The sequence below is a fragment of the Leucopleurus acutus genome (genome assembly GCF_964270905.1).
Source record: "Leucopleurus acutus genome assembly, chromosome: 7".
Lineage (NCBI taxonomy): Eukaryota > Metazoa > Chordata > Mammalia > Artiodactyla > Delphinidae > Leucopleurus > Leucopleurus acutus.
The window spans coordinates 12,237,612-12,259,859 of record NC_139150.1 but is presented as its reverse complement, the minus strand read 5'-3'; the positions used below and the strand labels follow the sequence as shown (position 1 = coordinate 12,259,859).

Here is a 22,248-nt window from a genome sequence, read left to right as displayed (position 1 = left end):
TCTTTTTTTTCAGTTCTGTTATCTTGAGAGTTGTAGTGGTTCCACAAATCTACATGTGATAAAAACTGAATAGAACTACACACACACACACAAATGAATGCATATGAAAGCAAGTGAAATCTGAGTAAGTTCTGTAGATTGTTACTAATGTCAATTTCCTGGTTTTGATATTATAGTAATGTAAGATACTACCATTGGCGGAACTGTATGAGGGTACATGGGTCCTCTCTGTATTATTTTTGCAAATTCCTGTGAATCTATAATTATTTCAGAATATAAAGTAAAACAAAACAGAACAAAAACAACTTCAGTTGATCTCATCCAGTCTCTTGGGTTAAAACATCTATTTTAAATAGCACTCCCCAGACCCTCCACCCCCATTACTCTGCATCTAATTTTCACTGAGTTGACTTTTGAGTGAAGACCTGAAGAATGTGAGAGATCTAGTGATGAAGATTCTTACAGGGGTTGGGAAGCCTCCTACCCTTACAGAACAGCAAGGGTAAAGGCCCTATGATGGGAACATGCCTGGCTGGCCTGGTGAAGATCTCAGTGGCCAGTGCAGCTGGAGCATAGTGAACAAAGTATCAAAGAAAAGACTTTGGCTTTCACCCTGAGTGAGATGAGAAGCATTTGGAGGGTTTTGAGCACAAGAGTGAAGTGATCAAACTGACATTATAAGAGGATCTCTGTAGCTGCTGTGGTGAGAATAAACTGAAGGGAGGCAAGGGCAGCAGCAGGGAGAACAGGAAGCCATCACAGTTCAGGTGGAAGATAATTGTGGCTTGGACCTCAGTGGTGAAGTGGTAAAATTCTGAATTTTTTTTTTCCCGGTACGTGGGCCTCTCACTGCTGTGGCCTCTCCCGTTGCGGAGCACAGGCTCCAGACGCGTAGGCTCAGCGGCCGTGGCTCACGGGCCCAGCCGCTCCGCGGCATATGGGATCCTCCTGGACCGGGGCACGAACCCGTGTCCCCTGCATCGGCAGGCAGACTCTCAACCACTGCGCCACCAGGGAAGCCCATAATATTTATTTTGAAGGCAGAGCTGACAGGACTTGCTGCTGGACTAGGAAGAGTAGTCAAGGGGTAAATAACTGAAACGGGGAAGACTAGAGGTACACTTTGCGGATTCAGATTTGGACATGTTACGTCTGAAATGTTTGAGATCCAAATGAAGATGTTCGGCAGACTGCCCTATCTAAAACTGCCCACAGTACTTAGAACTACAATGTAAGTTTCATGAAGTTAGGGACTAATTCACTACTGTATCTCTAATGCCCAGTACAAAGTAGATTCTCAAAAGTATATTTGTTGAGTGAGTCTCTCTAAACTACCTAGGCCTGAACATTTGATGATGGATGTTATTGAATGCACCTGGGCTAAGACAGGCCCCAAACCCATTTTCATTCTTTATGGCAGTGGTTCCCAAACTTTTCTGCACATTGGCAGCACCTGGGGAGCTTCAAATGCACTGATGCCTTGATCCCACCTCCTGAGAGTGTGTTTTAATTGGTCTGGGGTGTGATCTGGGCTTTGGGATTTTTTTAAAAGCTCCCTAGGTGATTGCCATGTGCAGGTAAGTTTGGAACCACTGCATTACTGAGTTTTCTATTATAAAAAATCTTTGTTAAAGTGCACGATCATTACTCCAATAGGTGTCAATTATAAAGAAAATAAAAATCTTCCTGGGATTTCATTTCCTTCAGTTAAGTTTCCTCTCCTTTGCCTGGATCAACTATCCATGGTTCCTCCTCTTCTTCTTCCTGATCTCAATGATCACGCCAGGGCTTATATAAGATCACCCGTTTCACAAATATCGGTCTGTTTTCAGCAACGAGGTCTGGGATTCTAAGCCAAATTTAATCCATGATAATGTGGAGATGTCTGGTAGGCTTCCTCTACAACAAATCCTGTCAATTGCGCTCTCCTACTTTTCAAATCCATCTCTTCCTCCATCCTCTCTTTGGCCATGCCCTAAACACTTCTTACCTAGATTGTTGGCCTGGTCTCCCTGCTGGTCAATCTCCAGCTTCACCTCAGACTATTACCAAAGTGATCTTCTAAAAACCCAAATCAATCAGATCATCTAACTTCCAAGACTCCCTAACAGTCTCTTTAGTATTTAGTGTCCTTCATAAAGGTCCCTATTTACCTCATCTAGCTATGTGATCTGATCTCAATGATCAGATCACATAGCTAGATGAGGTAAATAGGACAAATTGGACAAATTTGGACAAATTCTCTAAGGTCTCTGCCTCAGTCTTCTCATCTGTAAAATGGTGACAATAATGGTTCTAGATGATAATATACCTACAGCACTTACAACTGTGTCTGGAACATATTAAGTGCTGTTAAGAGTTAGTTAAGCTATTCTTCAAACACTCCTTCCACTGTAACACTTATGGCTAAAATAGGTTCCAACCATCACCATCACCATCACCATCTTTGGAAGGTAGAATAAGACTTGAATCAGAAATCTGACTCTATTTACTTTCTAGTTACAAGGTCTTGGGCAAGTTACTTAACATCTCAAATACAAAACAGGGATCATAATATTTATAATGAAGGGCTGTTAGGATACAGAGTGGATTGTTGTGAAGTTACAGTAGGTTCTCAGGTGTTTTCTCCCCTTAGCTCTGCTTGGTGAAATATTATTCAGCCTACAAAGAAATGCCCTTCTTTGAGGTCATTTCTCAAAGAAGCAGTTCCTCTGGCTCACTATCACTACCATCCACTCCATAATTTCCCTTTTGGAGTTTCCATATACCTTATACAAGAACATAGCTCACTGAGCTGGTTATTCAGATTTGTCTTTCCCATTTCTCACCCTGAGAGCTTCTAGAGAGAGGGCTTGTTGTTTCACTGACCTTCAACCCTAATGACCAGCACAGACAGGGGCTTAAAATTCATCAGTTGAGTGAATGAGTAAAACTACTCAAGGCCCAGTGAAAACGGTGTCTAGAATCACTCAGGCCATTTTCTGTTACATTCTGAGGTTCCACAGAGCAGTCTTCACACTTCTGTAATATATTGCTTCATATTCGTTATTTATCTATTTGTCCTATTTTCTCCATTAGACTGTGAACTGCTAGTATTATCTACACCCTCATCTCCCATACAGAAAGTACTCTATATTGAATGAACAAAGTGATTGATTGAATTGAGGACTATTTCAACCTCCCTGGCCTATTCATTTCTTTCAGATCCTTCCCAGTGATGAATGCATGAGGCAAGGTGATTGTTTAAATCTTAAGGAGTAACCTGGTAGCTTAGTTAAACCAAAAAATTTACCAAGGAAGTCAAGATAACTAAAATGCACTATAAACTTAATATTGACACTAAACAAACAACTTTTAAGGTGGACAAATAATTTTATTTTGTGCATGCAAATACATGTCAAGTACTGCAAACTTTTTCCATCAATTTTCTCTCAAACACTGAAAATCATGATGCTCTATTCTGTGAACAGCCAAAGCTAATATCTCTTCACTTCAGTGCTACAGCAAAAACACACAGAATTCACTCTTTGCTATTCACTATCATCACAACCCTCATTGTTCCATCTCTGCCCTCCCCCCATATACAGGCCTTATGAATCCTAGCCTTCCCCCATTTAATCCTATTCCTATAGCACAAAGGGAAACATTACAATTTGGAAATTCAAATTGAAATAAATGGAATAGAATTTATTCCCATATATATTCCCCATTTCATTGTACAGAATTATTTTAAATTATAGTTTTAAATAGAAGCTGAGTATATGCCTTAAAAATGAGCATTAAATCCATCTTAGAGATGGTGCCTGCTTTTTACATGATGGGTGTACACCATCTTTAATTTCATTTACATTTCAATCGAACAATAGATTTGCAAAGAAAATGTCTAATACAGACGTAAAAATATTCACACTAGAGCTTCACAATCGGTTGTACAATTGACAAACAGGCCTCTTTTCCCAAACTTTCCAGCTAAGCAGATTTATAAAATGTAATCAATGCAACAAGAAAAACATTTCTCTTTCACTTCCAGGGAAAAGAATATGCAATAAACAGTATAAATGCAGACAGCAGTTGCTGCAAGCTAACCACGATACTCCCAAGTGGCTGTACAGTGGATATGTGCAGTACAAATAAAAGCCACATGTGTTGTATCACAACTACAGTATAATTGTTTGCCCAGCTAAGAGAATGCATGCACTTCCATGCCTTGGGTTATAAAGTGAGGCCTAATTCTTGACAGATTGATGGAATATATGCAAATGACCTTGGCTTGTGGCAGTACTAAGTGCAGCCAGTGTCTGTGTTCCACTGGTTTAAGGATATTTAAATTTTTTTATTTAAAAAAAGAAAAAAAAAACTGCCAATTTCAGACTTGGGGGAATAACTGCTCTTGGAGTAAAAACAGGACTCCACTCAAATGTGGGGTGTTCTGATTGGTGGCCTTGACTCCTTGTATTCCCTTGCCAGCAAAGGGATACAAAGAAACCACTACTATAAAGGAGTAACTAGCAAATTTATTCAATTTACCCAGAAAATGAGATACTCCTTGAGCATGTTCATTTGTGTTCTGCTTGAAGAAGGGGTTCTTATGTAGAAGGAGTTACAGTAAGTGATCCCATTAACACTCTTCATTCACTAAAACACAGGGAAAGTTCTTCCAGGAAACTAATACATAGTTGCAATGCAACTTTCCCCTTGAATGATTAGTCACCAATACTGGTGACAGTCTGCTCAGAAAATGACTCTAGAAGCTAGGGAAGAAATATTCAAAGTTGAAATCACATGCTGAATCTGATCATTACAAACGCCACCCCTGTTAACAAGATAACATGGGCTTTAACATCTAAAATGCAAAAGCAAGCTAGATGGTTCTTAAAACAATGTTTTCAAATGTTTAAATGATCCCATTTTTAATTCCTACAAATCACTGTGCATCTGGTAATTTTCTCAAGGCAGCATATAAAACTGGGATGTGCTTTATAAACTTAGAATCAACTTGAAACTTGAGTGAAAGTGACCAGATCCATACAAATGGAAAATTTCAGTTCTAGTATAGGTTTCTTTTACTATCCTCTTGTGAGAGTCAACAGTTACTAGGAAAAACATCAGTGCCACTGACCCATTGAAGTACCTTCTCTTGAAAATTACGATGCACAACTTTCATGCATGACGCTGGTTTACTAGATGGTATTGAAAGTAAGTCATGGCAGGAAAGGCAAAGGAATCTGCTTTGTTCAGTTACCAACTAGATGACATACTTAAGTAACTTTCCCAGGATTCCTAAGATGGAATGAGACCACAAAGAAAGAACTACTGATGCTACATCACAGTATCTGAATGAGGCACATGGTCTTCAGAATGGGACTAGAAATTTTTAAAAACACAAGAAGTCAGAACAAAACCAAAACCTCACCATTTTCCCACTTTCCAGACCTCGGATTACTTTTTCCTTATGAGACCATACACCACATATGCAGTTTAGTTGACAACATTACAAACTTCCTCTCCTATTGCTTTATATCCTTTGATTTCAAAAATATGTGCATCACAACATGTTGGTAAACGGTCAAATGACAGGGAATGCCCCCTATTTTAAAAAGTCACATTCTAGGTCCGATTTGTAATTTTTTCCTCTATGATATCATTAGGTACCTTTCATAAGAAGGATCAGATAAACTGCTCTTCCTTCTCAAATGGCAGAGAACCAATGTCTTTGTTTCACATCCAACACACCATAAGAAAGAGAAGATGATTACTACATAAAGGATGCAATACCGAAAAATCCCAACATAGAAACAATTCCTATGTTGTTAGTGAGGAAGAGAGTAAGTTTTTAAGAACAGGGAGTTACTGTTTTATGGGATCACCTGCTGCAAGACAAGCATTATTTTAATATAAATGTTCTGAGACATACCAATAAGTTGGCAGGTATATACATACACTGATGCAAATGTAATTTCACTGGACAAGTAGGCAAACACCTAAGCAGTTTATCCCAACCCCCTCCAGCAGAGCACAACCAAGTTTCAAAACTTCAATTTTAAAATTAAAAAGATAAGGTTAAATACACAAGATCAATTTATGTAGTATATATTCACCCTCAGAACGTGCTGAAGATGTTTTGCGTAGTTCTGTTGCACAGAGGGTTCTTTCCCTGAGGGCACATAAGGAGCTCTCAAACTGTTAATAGGTCTCTATTTTGTAACAAAATAGCAATTTTAAAATCTTAAAAAAAAATACATTACCTTCAACATGGAAGATCTCACTATTTAAATATCCATGAAATAGACATACTGGTTTGCATATCCTTTTGGAAATACAAACAGCAAATAAAGTACATTGGAAGCATTTCAAATGTAATAAGCGCATATTTATAGAAAGGTTCTGATATAAATTATATAACAATCACGTTCCTGTAATATCCTAGGCTAATTTATAATGTCGGAAATAAGTTAATGTAACATGGTTTAAAACTCTTGTTCCTATTCATTTCAGGTTACAGAGTGAAATAAATAAAATGTCCTTGTAGGGATGGGGGCACTGGCCATGGCAAAAAGGTACAGTACTAACCAAGGAAACTAAGTCAAGGCTACTGTGCTGTTATGCTACAAACAAACATCTTCATACATTTGAGTATTAAATAAATGTGTAAGATCTTCCATACTGACACCAGAATATCAAAACTACCCCTTTGTTTCTCAGGTATATTTACAACTTATCAGTCACCTTATGAGCATGTTCATTAAGACAGGTATCAAACACCAGTTATTTACTCATTCTGATCAAGAAATTTCAGGGAAATGTCAACCCTCCAGCCCCTGGAAATGTGCACAAAACTTTTTATCAAAATCTTATCTGATACAATGCTGTGGTTTTGTAAAACAACTAAATAGCTCAGACGACCAATAACATGATCCTGTTTAAGCATCTTGCTAGCAGGAAAAGCCCTTACATACAGTACACCTGGTGAAAGATCAGCTTGGCTTAAAATATTCCAGTACAATTTTCAGAGTAAACAACTTCACAGAAGTTAATTAAAAATAATAGTAAAAGTCAAACTAATCTTAAAGAAATGGGGGGAAAAACAAAGACACAAACTACAGGTAAGATCACCCAGAAGGAATGCCCAGCTTTTGTTTTCAAATGTTGACTGAAATTTAGGTTTCAATAAAATACCTCCCACAAATCTGGAGCCTGGCTGGTTGAACATACTGCATACTTACAGATGCCAAGTCAAAACACTTTTCAGTCACATTTTAGCAGGGCAGAAATTATTCATGTTTTTAAGTATGAATAAAGGTTAGCCAATGTTCTATTATTACATGGTTCATAGTCTTATCAACCTAACAGTCAGAAAAACAAGGAAAATTAAACCCCAACATGAAGTAACAATAAACAATATTTAACCAAGATAATGCAATGAACATCCAAATTAATTAGTTTAAATTAAAAACCCAGCAATACCATCTTGTTAGTCAGTGCAAACACTACATACAGGGTTTTCTCAAGAAAGCTGAAAGCACCTGATTCTTTTGCCAAGTCATCAGATTCATAATGTACAGGCTTAAATCTGCATTTTAAAAAACTGCCATTACATTAGTGCATAATTTATCAAAATTGTAAAAACGATTCTGCATAACTTAGGAGAATTTAATATCTAGTACATCAGCTGAAAGACTTAGGCACTTGGTTATATATTTAATTACTTACTTCAACAAGTAGCCTGTGTATAAATATTAACAAAGCAGAAACTATTTTTGAAAAATGGAAAATTGAAAAAAAATTTAAATGCTACAGATAAAAGCACTGCACCACACTCCTACATATAATGCAGTAAAGAAAGCTAGTATATAACCCTGTAAAATTCTATGGTAAGAACATCTAACTCCACTCTTCAAAATTTAAAAAAAAAAAAAAGAGAAAAAAAAATCCATGCAAAGTCCCATGAAAAAGATAAATAAAGCAGCTGGAATGAGATGGAAATTTCTCTCAGTGAAACATAAAATAGAAATAAATAAGTTAATTAAGTCTACTTTCACTAGATGTATCATTGTAGGATCCTGCTAGTTTAATAACTGAGTTGTTAATTTTCTATAGAAGCCATTTAAAATAGGAAATGGCTCAGTTACTGCACCGGATTGCTACAAACTCATAAAAAGCTGCTTGAAGCTTAAGTTAAATGTCCAAATTCCAATCACTTCTGGAAAGTGAACGTGTTACCCTAGTAAAGTAAATTTTCTTTTTTTTCATAATGCTAATGCAAGAGGGCTTGAAGTATCAAAGAGTCCACAGGAAATGGATGCCCCCAGTAATATCTTTTTTTTAAAAAAAATATACATTATATAATATATATTATATATATAAAAAGCTAGTGTAAATGCTTCCATGGTATGGTCACAGATTTGAAAGATGAACCTCTTTTCAGCTGTTAACCATCTTCCCATTTGCAACAGGTTTCAAAAAGTCGTTTTTATCTTCAGACATAACATGAGTTTTCAGAATGAGGTTGCCAACACTGACAGATGTGGCAAGAGGGAGGCAACTCGCATTGCTAATGGCCACTGGGAGTGGCTGACTAAAGCAAGTAGTTACCGGCAGAATTGTTTTTTGCTCCTCCCTGGGAGAGAATAAATGACATTGAAAACAAATTAGCTTTAAGTGAAAACTTTTAAGAGTAACCATACATGCTGAATAAAAGTTGTAACACACTTGAAGAGCCCCTAGCAAAGGCATGTGTTTTTCATTAAAAAGTATCGGAGGTCACTAAAAAAGTCCCATTTTCCAAAAATTATAATAAAAAATTAGAACACTGGTTAATTCAAGGCCAACAAACTATCAAGTTCAAGATTAGCCCATATTTTTGGCAGTAATTATATACTAAAGGCCAAAAATATCTTAGCAAGATTTTTAAAAAGGGAAACCCTTCATTTAGGTTTTAGTTCTCCATTTTGTAGTCTTGATGTTTGGCTATCAGTTAGAGGAAGTATAACCTGATGCTACAGCAAAAAAATAAACTTTTATCCCAACAAAAAGCAAGTTTTAGGCTACTAAAATGGACCACTTGGTTAGTTAAAACTTAGCTCTCCTCTCCTAAAAATCCAGACTGACCAAATCATTGCCTTATTACGTAAGGTCTTCCCCTCATAGGATAAAACCAAAAATGAATTTAACAATGCATCTAGTTCTTTTTCTTCATGCCCTATGCCCACTGGTTATGAATTTTATGTCTAACACTCACAGAATCACATGGTCTTCATCTAAACTCTGTCTCTTCTGCTCCAGGGGCTCCTTTTGGTGTTGTTGGACTGGATGCCCATTTTCTACTGCTGTTCCATTCAGTAACTGATCATTTTGAGAACTGATACCAAGCTGTATGTCCAGGATCTCCTATGAAAATAAAATGTTAATCCTTCAGTATGAAAGTATTCTGTACTTTAATTCCCAATGGAGTAAAGCCTCCTAGATGTGTGACTGCAGTACTTACTTCAATCTGTTCACCTTGTCCATCAGGTTCATCAGTATCAAGTGCTGAAAGCTCTAACTCTATATCCCTATCAGGCTTAGTATCAGCTGCATCTTCTGTATAATCACTCTGTAATTAAGAAAAATGGTGATTTCATATCTGTGGAAACTGGGGCTTCCCTTTTAAATTAAAATGGGAGTCCCAATGATTGATCTAAAAAAAGAAATCTGGGACTACAATTTTATTTCTACCCTTAAGTTTTAAAAGCAATCATCCACCAGAAAAAGCCAAATTTTGCACTAAGTAATGGCATAAAATAACATGCAACAGCAGCAAACAGCAAATATATTGGGCATGAAGCTGAGAGGTTCAGTTTCCTTACCTCTCCATTTCTCAGTTCAATTTCCTTGCTTAGAAGATTTAAGGTAAGGTGACGGCCTTCGTCCAGGGAATTCCACTTCTGTTGCATGGCCAGAGCATTGGCCTCCCTCTGAAGAAGCAACGAGTTACTCTTGGCCTAGAGGGAAAAAAAAGTAAAGTCAGCTTCCATCCATAACTTTTAAATGTCATTCTATTTTTTAAAAAATTCAAAGCTGAGTGACACAGAGCCTACCTGCTGAAGTTCAATGCTCAAAAGGTCTCCAGTACTGGAATGCTTTCTATGACCAGATAAATCAGTAACAATGAATCTGTCCCTTTAAAGAAAAATATGTTCACTGTTATAAAAGTGAAATAAATGAAGCAACTAAAGCAGTAATGACTATATAACGACTATATACTATATATATATATATATATATATATATATATATTTTTTTTAATTTATTTATTTTTGGTTGCGTTGGGCCTTCATTGCTGCGCGCAGGCTTTCTCTAGTTGTGGCGAGCGGGGGCTACTCTTTGTTGCAGTGCACGGGCTTCTCATTGTGGTGGCTTCTCTTGTTGCGGAGCATGGGCTCTAGGCAGGTGGGCTTCAGTAGTTGTGGCACGCAGGCTTAGTTGCTCCGCAGCATGTGGGATCTTCCCAGACCAGGGCTCAAACCCGTGTCCCCTGCACTGGCAGGAAGATTCTTAACCACTGCGCCACCAGGGAAGTCCTATATATATGTTTTACATAACAGATCAACCCTGAAAGATTCAGTCATTATTCCAAATGTAAAATGTTTTCCAGAAATTTGTTATATAGCTAAAACTAGCAAAGCACAGCTCATGAATAACTGGGAGTAGGATCTGTACTCTGAGAATAGAGAATCCTAAAGAATTAAGCATAACGTTACCGTTCAATATAATGTGCTGATGACGTAGCTTCATTACCATATGAACTCCATCTTGAATCAACAGCATTGACATAAGGGACATAATCTATAGAAACGTAGAAAGAAACAATGATCAGAAAAGTGAAAAATCAAATATAGGTGTGAATGTATACTTTTCCAAAAAATCCATATTTTATCCAACTAGCCATGTTCTCCTGGCTAAGCCATTTAATTCTGAGTTTACTGTGGCTGTTAAATGGAGAGAAATGTTCTGTATCTAACAGAGTGAGGATTAAAAAGCACAGTGCTAGAACATATCAGGTGAAGTATTAGTTAAATGGATCACCTGATACGCTGATAGGTTTAGTCGCACTTCCTTGGGAAGCAGTGGCCTGGACAGGATCCGTGGTATGGTAACCTGTACGGGAAGATCTAGAAATTGCACCCCATTTTGAGATGATAGGTCCATCACTAAAAGGAATTATTGGATCTTCTTCTTTTGTCCTTCTCTGAGTTTCAAATAAATGCACTCTTCTCTTAACATCTCCACTGTCCAGGTCCTGCATAAATAAAAGAAAATCAATAAAAAGATTGTTGGCAATTACTTCAGCTAATAATACAAGTACATGCTTTCAAAAGACATTAAATTAAGTTTTCTGGTAAATTTAACATTAGCTGTATATCTCAATGATAACCCAACATCTACTTTAAAACACTCAACTATGCCCAAATAATTTAAACATTAAGTGCAATTTATTTCAGGCTTACCTAAATGTAACTCTGCTGCTTACAGATGAGTAACATACCAACGATATGAAGATGAAAGCATTCAATCATTCTAAAACTTGAGTCAACATGCACGACAACCCTTGCCCCCCAAATCATACCATTAACACAGCATTTGAATTAGCAATTACATCTCTGGGCTCTGAATCGATAGCATTTATACAGGAACCTATGGTGCCACAAGACCAGGGGGAATAATGGGAAAGATGATCTTCTTCAAATTTTGTGCCACTCACACTTTCAGAGAACTGATTAAAAAAAGAAAAAAAAAAAAAAAGGCACAGGCAATTGGTAAGAAATTTAAATTTACAAACTTGTAACTAATATAAAGTAACTATTATAGAATTCACAGCACTTCATAGTGAACAATTAAACATTCAATAACTAATATAAAAAACTGTAATAAGTAACCAATAGTATTTATATTATTTGTATTTATATTACATATTAATAGAAAAGAGAATGCCTTCTCTTTTTTACTTTGTCCTTTAAGAACTCATAAGGAACCCCTGACTGATACGATACAGACCAATCAACAATTTATAGCATGCCCCTAACATGGTACAAAGTGCTCTAAAAAATGAAAAAAAGCAAAAGAAAACACACACATACACATACACAGATAAATACAAATACATTTTTATATTAAGCAAGTGGCAATTCTATCACTCTTGTCAAGATGGTTAGCTGCTTTGAAGAAGTACAAGTTTGATGGGATAAATTTGGATCTACTTTAAAAATTCAATATTTATGGATGGAAAAATACGATGTCTAGGATTACTTCAAAATAATCCAGTAGGAAGAGGGGGTACAAATGAAAGAAGATGGGCTGAGTTGATAATTGTGGGTAATGGGTACATGGAGTTTATTACTATTCTCTCTACTTTTGCATATGTTTGAAATTTTTCCTAATGAAAAGACTAGAAAAAATTTTATTTTAGTATCTCTAGGGATAGGAAATAAACCAGATGAATCAAAAAAAAATTAATGGTTTGCTCTAAATATAACAGTACTGAAAACAGGGTACATTAAAATAATCCTGGTACAAGAACTTGTTTTGAAATGATAACAATAATTAACAGTGATTTAAAACACCATAAATAATACAGTAGGCATTTCTGCACCTCTTGTGAAGTAGGGAAGAAATGCCTCAGATAGATCAGAATTCAAATCCAAGCTACTTACAGGGTGGGTGAATTTACTACTTGGGCAAATTACTTAACTTCTCTGAGTAGGATTCCTAACATGCAAAATATGGGTAATACCTGCCCCCTAAGGATTCTGTAAGAATTAAATAAAATAACTGCTTAATACAGTGCCTGGCACAAGTAGGTGCTCAATAAATGGTGGATATAAATCTTATTATTAATAAAAGCCATAAAAATAATGAGAACTATACTGCTGGAAAGATTTCTGAATTCTTGGTGGAAAAAGGACTGTGATTTAGTGGCCTTCAGAGTATCACAATGCCTAGCCATAGTGCTTACATACTCAGTGCTTATTGAATTAAACTCAACTGCCACCAAACCAATGCAAAATATCCAACATAGCTAACTCTGGCTTGAACGAGTGCTCTGAAGTCAGTTGTCTGACCTATCCCTGCAACATCAAGTAATTAAAACCTTTCTTACATCAGTGCGGAAGTCTACACTGAATAGAGGAGAAGGTGGTGTTGGTGACTGTGTTGCCACAGGAAGAGTTGAAGAGACAAGAGGTGCTTTCTGAGTGTGGTACTGTGCCCACTGCTCTGGCTTTCTTCTTATCTGCTCCTCGCAACTGGTCTTCAAATGACCACAAGGTTCCTAAGGGGGGATAAAAGAAACAATCTTAATCATCTAGGGAGTGGTAAATAAATTTAACTATGCTCTGTGGAAATAATGTGAACATTTATTATATTGTTGGGACAAAAAAAAAAAAATACAGTAGGGAAGTCACCCTAGCCTATTCTCCATACACTTAAACGAAAGGGTTAATATTTAGTCAAATGTTAAAAGTAAAATCTGAGCACTCACTTCTCTGGTTTAGGAAAATCATATGTATATACGTGGGGATACTAAAAATAGGCCCTATCTTTGTATTTTGAAGATTTCTTTTTACCTTCTCATCAGTTTCGTATCCAAACATAACATTTATTGAGCATGAATATGCATCAGGTCCAGTTCTAAGAGCTTTGCTTTTTCTGATTTAATCCTCACAACAGCTTTATGAGGTAGGTACTACTATGATTTCCATCAAATACGAAAAAACTGATATAGAGAAGTCAAGTAAAATTCCATAAGTCACACAATAAGTAAGTGGAGGAGCCAGGATATATACCTGAAAGGTCTAACACCAGACTCTAGAGTCTTAACAACTACACTATATCAGCATTCCTATTTCCATTATCACTTACCCTTGGTAAAGGCACAGTTGTCCTTGGCTCACTTGGTGGCTGACAAGCCACTGAATAATACCCATCTAATGAGTTATATCTTTCCCGCAAAGACGTCTGATACACAGACGAGTGCATCACATCCATTGGAGGTAAAGAATTGCTTCTAATAATGTCATCTCGTTGGTACATAGGTGGGCGCCAGATGCGCCTGCTGTCGTACACAGGAGCATACATTCCAGAAGGTACTGGAGGAACTGGTCCATACGGCTGCGGAGGAGGAGGTTGGTAAGGAGAAGAATTCATTCGATCTCGAGGCGAAAATGTACTGTAATGATCAGCATATGGCATGGAAGCAGGTGGGAGGGAGGACTCTGGAACATTATTGGACCTCACAAAGCGAGGAACACAGGGAGCCACACCAGCTGGTACTGTTGGAGGTGGTGGGTAGTATCCTTGAAAATTGGAAAGAGGAATATTTAATGTAATCTTAGTAAAATTTAACATTTTGTAATGGTTTAAAGTCTAAAGCAGCCTTTAATGTTGGAAAATAAAATAACCTTTTAACTTTACTTTAGTTACCCCTGGTTTAGAAAGACACTACACACTTTCAAGACACCACTATATGAAAATCATTAATGTTCAATAATTTGTTAAACTGCTCCTTAAAAACACTTGATGAGCTATTAACAGATGGCTGGTAAATTTCCTTCTAGGCCATGTATTGCCACAGGTTTTAGATTAAGTAATTAGTTACATCATTGATTCTTAACCTTTTGGGGAGCAGAGGTTAAAGACCTCTTTCATAATCTATATAAGCTGTGCATTGTCTTTCCAAAATTATACTTAAAGTATATATAAACCAAACATTTAGTATACTTATTTCAGAGGACATACAGAACTTACTAAAGCTCATCCATGGACCCTACATTTGATTCATAGGAATGAGAATCTTAAAACTACTGGTATGTAAAATCATAGATTCTTAGGACAGGAAGAAAACTTAGGGGTCATAGAGTCCAAAGGATTAATTTTTTAATGTAGATTTTCTAGATAGATATAAATGATTCACTAACTTATTACAACAAATGTTATATTGTAGTTTCTTTTTTTCTTAGAATTGTCTAAAATTACTTACCTGTCTGTGGGTACTGTGGGACTTCAAAGGGTATCTGAGTCCTTGGATCTTGAAAATACTGAATGTTTTCAGAATGCTGAGGATATACTGGTACTCTAGTTATAAATGGGCTGGATTTTGGAGGCACAGAATTCAGCTCTGTTCCAACATTAGTGGGCCCAGCTGAGGTAGCCGCTATATTACTTACAGGAGTCTTGGGTGGAGAACCAATTTTACTGGAGAGAAAATTTAACAAGGGCAAATGATAAATCACTATCTATGACTGTTAAAAGTCTTTCTCAGTAGAAATGGTTCATAAAATTATAGTGACCACTAACAGCAAATGCTTCAGGTATTTCCACAGTGACAAATAAGGCCATGAATTTCCTTACCACCTTACACTGTTAATTCACAAGATTATAGTAACAGATCTCATATTTTGGTGAGGGTGAAAAACAAAACAAAAAACTGCAAACAAATCCCAGGCACAATGTGACCCACTAGTCCCTTTTTATTCATACTTTAAACAAAGATTTTTCCTCCTGGAAGTTTAAAAAAAAATCCTGTTCAATAACTTCTCAACAGAAACAATATAGTTTACCAGTAGAATTTTTTGACACAAATAAGACAGATATGTAAAGGGAAGGACTGCTCTAAATATTAAGCATTAGATTAGCTGAAATGTAAACTTATTGAAGAAAGGCCATTTTTGTCCATTTTGTTAACTGCTACATGCCCAGGATCTAAAACAGTTTCTGGCACACAGGAGGCACTCAGTAAATATTTGTTGGACAAATGGAAAAGTTCCTGCCACGTAGTAGGTACTCAGTAAATATCTGCTAGATGAACAGAATGCCAACGAAATGGTTACTCATTAAATTGATGCAAAACACACAAGCTTTTTTTTTTTTTTTTAAAAACACAAAGGATTTTCTTTGTTGATTCACCAGGCGATCAGCTCCAGAGGATCTCACCATGGCTTCTTAGGCCCTCTGAAGAAGTCAAACTTTGGCAGAGCTGAGATATGTGGTGACCCAAGAAAAAGATCTTGTTAATGATGCAGGAATTCAATACATTGCATCTCAACTAGATTAGAGGGTTTTTCTCAAACTAGAGAAGCTCTTTTAAAGCAAGAGTATAAATAACAAGGAGTATGGGCTGCCTTTAAGTCTAGCAGAGATTAGTCTAGCAGATGTTTACTTCTATGTGTAATTGTGTATTAAAACGCAGAAAATAAGAAACTGTGGATAATAGTAGTAAGTACAAATGGCTTAGAGTTTAAAGATATTTTAGTGCTGTGCTTATATTTTGAAGTTCAATAAAGGCAACAAGGAAAATGATTAGGATTTCCTCTTAACAATAATAAGTAACACTAATCAATTAATGAGCACATTCCAGAAACTATTCTAAGTGCTTTACATAGATTATCTGGTCCTCCATAGCAGAATGTTATACACCATAAAATTCAGATAAGTACTTTGAAATGACAAATTCTTAGACTTTGCAGGAAAAAGGTACCAAAATCCATGACAAGGTTCATAGCCTTATGAAATCATGCAAGCTATCCCAAAAATCCAGACTTAAGGAAAAAGCTAACTTTCAGTCCCATTCCAGCCAGACAGCTAGATTCTAGATGAATTTAGGACTCCAGGCTGTCCTTTGCAGCAGGCCCTCTTACCTACATGCTTTTGCCTGTGCTGCCTTCTCTACTGACAAGACCCTTCCTTCCTAATTAGCCATACTTTTGGAATGGCTCAGGTGTCATCACCTTACCTCTAAAAAATTTTCCACAGTAACTCCAGGTAGAATTATTGTTATTTTTTGTGTTTTAATAACACTTGAAACACAACTCCATTACAGTACCTTTCAGAATATATTATGTATCTGTTTATGTCTGTCTCCCAAACTACACTGGAAGACTCTTAGAAGCAGGGAGTATATCTACTTCATTTTCATTAACTATGCCAATTGTCCTGGTATTTGGCACATATCATAATTTCTGAATGAATAAATGATTTATTTACCGAGATTTACTTATTTTTGAAAGTTGTTTTCTCTAGTCCATCATTATTTTAAAAACTAAGATATATTTACCCTTGTAAGGTGTACAATTCAGTGATTTCTGGTATATTCCCAAGGCTGTGCAACCATCACTGCTATCTTATTCTGAAACATTTTTACCAGCCCTAAAAGAAACCTGTACTCACTAGCATTCACTCCCCATCTCCTTGTTCCCCAGCCCCAGCCCCTAGCAACTATTCATCTACTTTCTGTCTTCTATGGATTTGCTTATTCTGGACATTCACATAAATGGAATTCTACAATATTTGGCTTTTGTATCTAGCTTCTTTCACTTAATATAATGTTTTCAAGGTTCATCCATATTGTAGTATGTACTAGTACCTTATTCTTTAATGGCTGAGTAACATTTCACCGTATGAATATAAAATGGTTTTACAACTTTACCTTGCCAAAACCCTTCAAAAGCTCATTTTCTAAATATATTTAACACAAGACCTCCATAATCTGGTGCCAACCTACCTATCTAAATCTTATATTTCACCCAGCAATATAAAATTTTCCTATCCTTTAATCCAACCCCAATATTGCTTCATTTATGTAAATGCTGTCTCCCCAACTATGTCTTCATAAGTTTCTTAAATGCACAGATATCTTTTACATCTCATGTATTTTCTTTTTTCTTTTTCTTTATTTATTTTTAAAATTTTCTTTATTTTTTTGGGCTGTGTTAGGTCTCAGTTGCAGCACTCTCATGTATTTTCAAGAGTGCCAAAATCAGAGCTCAGTATTAGTGTGTAAATAACATTTGCTAAATTAGACAATGTTCTCTGATTTATCTCTTCGAAGATCTCTCTGAGGGAAGATTATAAGGATCCTCTGATAAACAAATTTCCCTATCACATGCTAATTGCAGAAATAAAGAATATAAATGTCTACCTATCCATTTATTATTTGAAATCCCTAGCAATTTACTGTGTGCCTAGCATAACGCTTTTTCCCCAAAAGGTATATAATAGACACTGACAGACTATTTATGGGCAACAATCTAAACATGCTTTAGCTCAGATTTTAAGATGCTTAAAAGAGTACAAAAGCCTGAGGTATTAGAGGTGGAAGTAACTTTTCAGATAATCGGGAAGTTTTAAAACATCTTTCTTTTTTTTTTTTAAACCTATTGATGAATAAAGCCAAACTCTTTTTTGGGGGGGGCCTCTCACTGTTGTGGCCTCTCCCGTTGCAGAGCACAGGCTCTGGACGCACAGGCTCAGTGGCCATGGCTCACGGGCCCAGCCGCTCCGCACCATGTGGGATCTTCCCAGACTGGGGCACGAACCTGTGTCCGCTGCATTGGCAGGCGGACTCTCAACCACTGCGCCACCAGGGAAGCCCAAAACTTTTTTCTTAAAGTACCAAAACCTTTCCGCCAAATTAAATCTTATGCTGAAACCCCAAAACAACAATAATGGTAATAATAATAATGGTAGTTATAATAACAGCCGCAGATACTTAGTGAGTGCTATGTGGCAGGCACTATTCAAAGCACATTGCAGTATTAACTCATTTAATCCTCACAACCAACATATGAAGCAGGTAGTATTATTATACCAATTTTATGGATAAGTAAACTGAGGAAAACAGATTAAGTAACCGGCCTAAGATCAAACAGCTGGGAAACACTGAGCCAGAATTTGAACCCAGAGTTTGGCTTTAAAGATTTCCCTCTTAACAACTACACATCATTACAGAGCATAAAGTGGAACTGTTCTAATTGAAACGGGCTGGAGGCTCAAGCATCTCACCTGCTTAGGTTTCTACTTAGTTCCTTTTTGGCACCTCTATGGACTCAATCCTAAAGTTCAAGGAAATAAGGTGAGAAAAACTGAATTCTGGTCCAACCTCTTCAGTTTACAGTTGAAGAAAACAAAACCCAGAGTTGAAGTGAATTTCCAAGGTCACAGCTATTCAATTGCAGATCCAGGACTAGAACTCAACTTTTTTGGTATTTAGTGCTTTTTCTACTACATGAAACATTCTGCATAAAAATTCTGATTAACTGCTTTTCCTCAGGATAAATAAAAATACTCAGGTACTTATAAAAAGGCTAAATTACTCACGTTAAACATTTTTACCTAATACTTACTTTTCAGTTACAGACTCTGCAGAAGGCCCAGCAGCATTCTGACCATTAGTGCCAACCTTCCCCACTTTCTTCACAGTCTCCAGAGCTCTTAATGTACTGTCAGTACTACGAGGAATTAGCTGGGAAACACTGTTTTCTGCATTTGAAATTCCGTTTGTACTTGGAACAATTTTCCCCGTTGTTTCAGTACTTCCTATGACAGAAATGACATTTCCGGCTGTGGTTGTGACAGTGTTGTTTACACCAACTTTATTTAGAAGAGGAAACGTTCTTACAGTTGCATTGATCTTTTTGTTCCTTAATCGATACCTGTTTCAAAAACAATAAACATATCAGTAAATATTTCACTAAATCTTACCCTAAGTAAAAAAAAAAAAGGGAGGGAGCAATAGGAAAAAATGTTAAAAGGAAGAACAACTTTGAAAAACAGGTTTCTTCAGAAACTAACACACCATTGTAAAGCAATTATACTCCAATAAAGATGTTAAAAAAAAAAGTTTCTTCAGCTAAATATCAAATACAGTCTACATCAAACTCTGCTATGATAGCCATCACATGAAAATGTATCTGCCATCTACAATATATATATACACACAATACTTATGTATGGAGACACATAATTAATGTAGCAAGAAAAGTACAAATGTATTCAAAAAACTATTTTGAGAGTGGGAAGAGATCTTCTTGAAAATTTTGTATAATTGGAATAGAAAGTACACTATATAAAAATGAAAGTAACCATACCAAATTTATTTGGGAAGGCAGAATGAAAAGGTATGCAAGAGTTGAAAGAATTCTGTTGTTACCAAATTGTTAAGACATCATATAATTTTAAAGAGATTAAAAAAAAAACAAAACTCATTCTTAAACATTACACCAAAATACAGAAATTTAGTATTCTACTTTTCAGATTAGTTTATGACCAAAGTAAAAAGTATTTGGATTAAAGATATTTTCTGATATTAAATTCAGGGTTTTATTTATGGTGGTCAGATATAATACTCTAATATATGAAGCAACCTGATCTCTGATTCCATTTAAGAAAATTTATTTCCAGTCATACAACAAAAATTTCATTACAATGTAGTCCTAGTTAGTGTTCCCTCCAATATTTTAAAGTGGTGAACAACTATGTTATATGAATAGAAAGACTACACACATACGGGTTCATAATTACATATACCTAAATTAATCTGATATTAATGTTATATATAACCAAACATATGGTAATTAGATATAAACAGTGTTAGTGATGAGCAATGCCTTCACAATAGTTTCCCTTTTAGTCCTCCAGTATCTATAAACAGCTTCATTATTCAATTCTCCCCATCTCATTCATACACACACACTGACAGAAGCAGCAAAGCTCAGTAAAGACAAGTATTCCCAGATCAGCCTGGCTAAAGGTGGAGTGATAGAACATGAAGTTCAAAAAAACCATAGGTTATGGCCAGCTTATATATGTCATCTTATAGATCTGAGGAACCAATGATTACTTCTTGAAGAATGAGGGTTATGAGCAGACCTATATTTTAGAAAGGCAGTTTGGTGGCATGGAGGGGCCAGTGCTTTCCTCAACAAGCTACTCTGAAACCTGCTCTTCATCTTCATTCTTCACTTCAAAGGTTCTTGCACAAAATGCTCAGCTGCTCCTTGCTTTCCATTCTAAAAGGATAAATTTCAAATTTCCTTAAGATTGCTTGGGCAGGCAAAAAATAAAGTTTTAATTGTGAGTCTCTTAAAAGAGAGGAGTAAGGTAAAGTAACAAACAGGGATACATACTGGACAAACAGGGATACATACTGGACTCCTGGCATCTAGGCAGCTAAAGACTTAGGCTTGGAATTTGGACCTCACAGTTGAAAAAAGCCAATTACCTCCTATTCTTTTAAAGTCATCCATGAGCTCCCTCAAGTATTGGCTCCCTGCCTTACCCAGCTTAGAATCCATTATCTACCATTAATTCCTCCCTTATAAATACCTTTAATTCCCTTGGTCCAATTACCCTGTTGAACTCACCTGGTAAAACCCCAATCCAATCTGTTACTTATTCTCTTATTCTGTGTCTGCTCAAGTAGGTGAATGTTGCTAGAGAAAAATCATGCAGTCATGCTGACTAAACTCTCTTCAAAATCATGATCAAGTATTTAAAATGGCCAAGCACTACATTAATACACTTTTCTACTAAATTCACTTTCCCATCTCTAACATCCTCCTCCCTTCCATTCCCCAGAGCCCCGCCACAGCTGATGATACTGCCTCCCACTTCACAGAGAAAACAGATGACACCAGAGGAGAATTAATTATCTTTCCATCACCAATCCCGCCAACCTTCCTGCTTCTGTAACTACACACTCCACCTAAAATAGGAGGTGAAGAGTTCCTATTCCTAACTAAGGCCAATCTTGCCACTTGCACCCCAGGTCCCAAGCCCATTTGCCTTCTCAAAGATTTCACTCCTATAATTATCTTTTCTTCTCTAGTGCATCATCACTTCATTCAGGTGTCTGCTTAAATGTCATATCCTCTGGGATCCCTTCCCAGACAATCTTATCTAAAATATCTCCCCTTTCCCAATCTCCTTCTCCTTACCTTGTTATTTTTCTTCGTAGTGCCAATCAGCACCAGATATTATGTTTTCTATTTGGTTTATGTTGATCTTCTCTATTACAATGTAAGCCCCATGAGAGCAAGAATTCTGCGTTCCTTATTCATCTCTCTATCTTCAGCACAATGCTTGGTACATGTTAGGTGTTCCATAAATATCTGCCTCATGAATGTGGAGTAATCCTTAAACTTCACATGGCCAAGAGTACTGATTTTCTATCCCCAAGCATTTCCTATCTCCGTAAAAGATATTACTTAGTTATGCAGGCCCCAAACCTTGGCGTCATCCTTGATCTTCTCTTTTCTTTATACCCCACATTCGATCTATCAGTCCTATCAGCTCTACTTCCAAAATATATCACAAATCTGGCTACTTTTCATCATCTCAATTACTATAGTCCTAGGACCAAGCTACTAATCTCATGCCTGGACCACTGCAGCAGTTTAACTGGTCTACATCATGCAGACACTAGAGTGACATTTCTAA

General features: G+C 36.6%; 1 protein-coding gene across 3 annotated transcripts in view; it reads right to left on the bottom strand.

The window, feature by feature from the left end:
- Positions 1-2,517: 2,517 nt before the first annotated feature.
- Positions 2,518-22,248, bottom strand: part of RC3H2 (ring finger and CCCH-type domains 2) — a 52,372-nt gene continuing 32,641 nt past the window's right edge. The window contains exons 10-21 of one of the 3 annotated variants that reach the window (XM_082842111.1): positions 19,155-19,463; positions 15,014-15,228; positions 13,897-14,330; positions 13,136-13,306; positions 11,606-11,752; positions 11,065-11,278; positions 10,740-10,824; positions 10,077-10,158; positions 9,846-9,980; positions 9,485-9,592; positions 9,239-9,387; positions 2,518-8,617 (exon numbers count right to left, since the gene is read on the bottom strand). In XM_082842111.1, the coding sequence (XP_082698237.1) occupies positions 8,422-8,617; positions 9,239-9,387; positions 9,485-9,592; positions 9,846-9,980; positions 10,077-10,158; positions 10,740-10,824; positions 11,065-11,278; positions 11,606-11,752; positions 13,136-13,306; positions 13,897-14,330; positions 15,014-15,228; positions 19,155-19,463 (2,245 nt within the window). In that variant the 3' untranslated portion in view covers positions 2,518-8,421. Of the gene's footprint in view, positions 8,618-9,232; positions 9,388-9,484; positions 9,593-9,845; positions 9,981-10,076; positions 10,159-10,739; positions 10,825-11,064; positions 11,279-11,605; positions 11,753-13,135; positions 13,307-13,896; positions 14,331-15,013; positions 15,229-19,154; positions 19,464-22,248 lie in introns of all 3 variants that reach the window. The other 2 variants (XM_082842112.1, XM_082842113.1) reach the window with 2 other exon arrangements.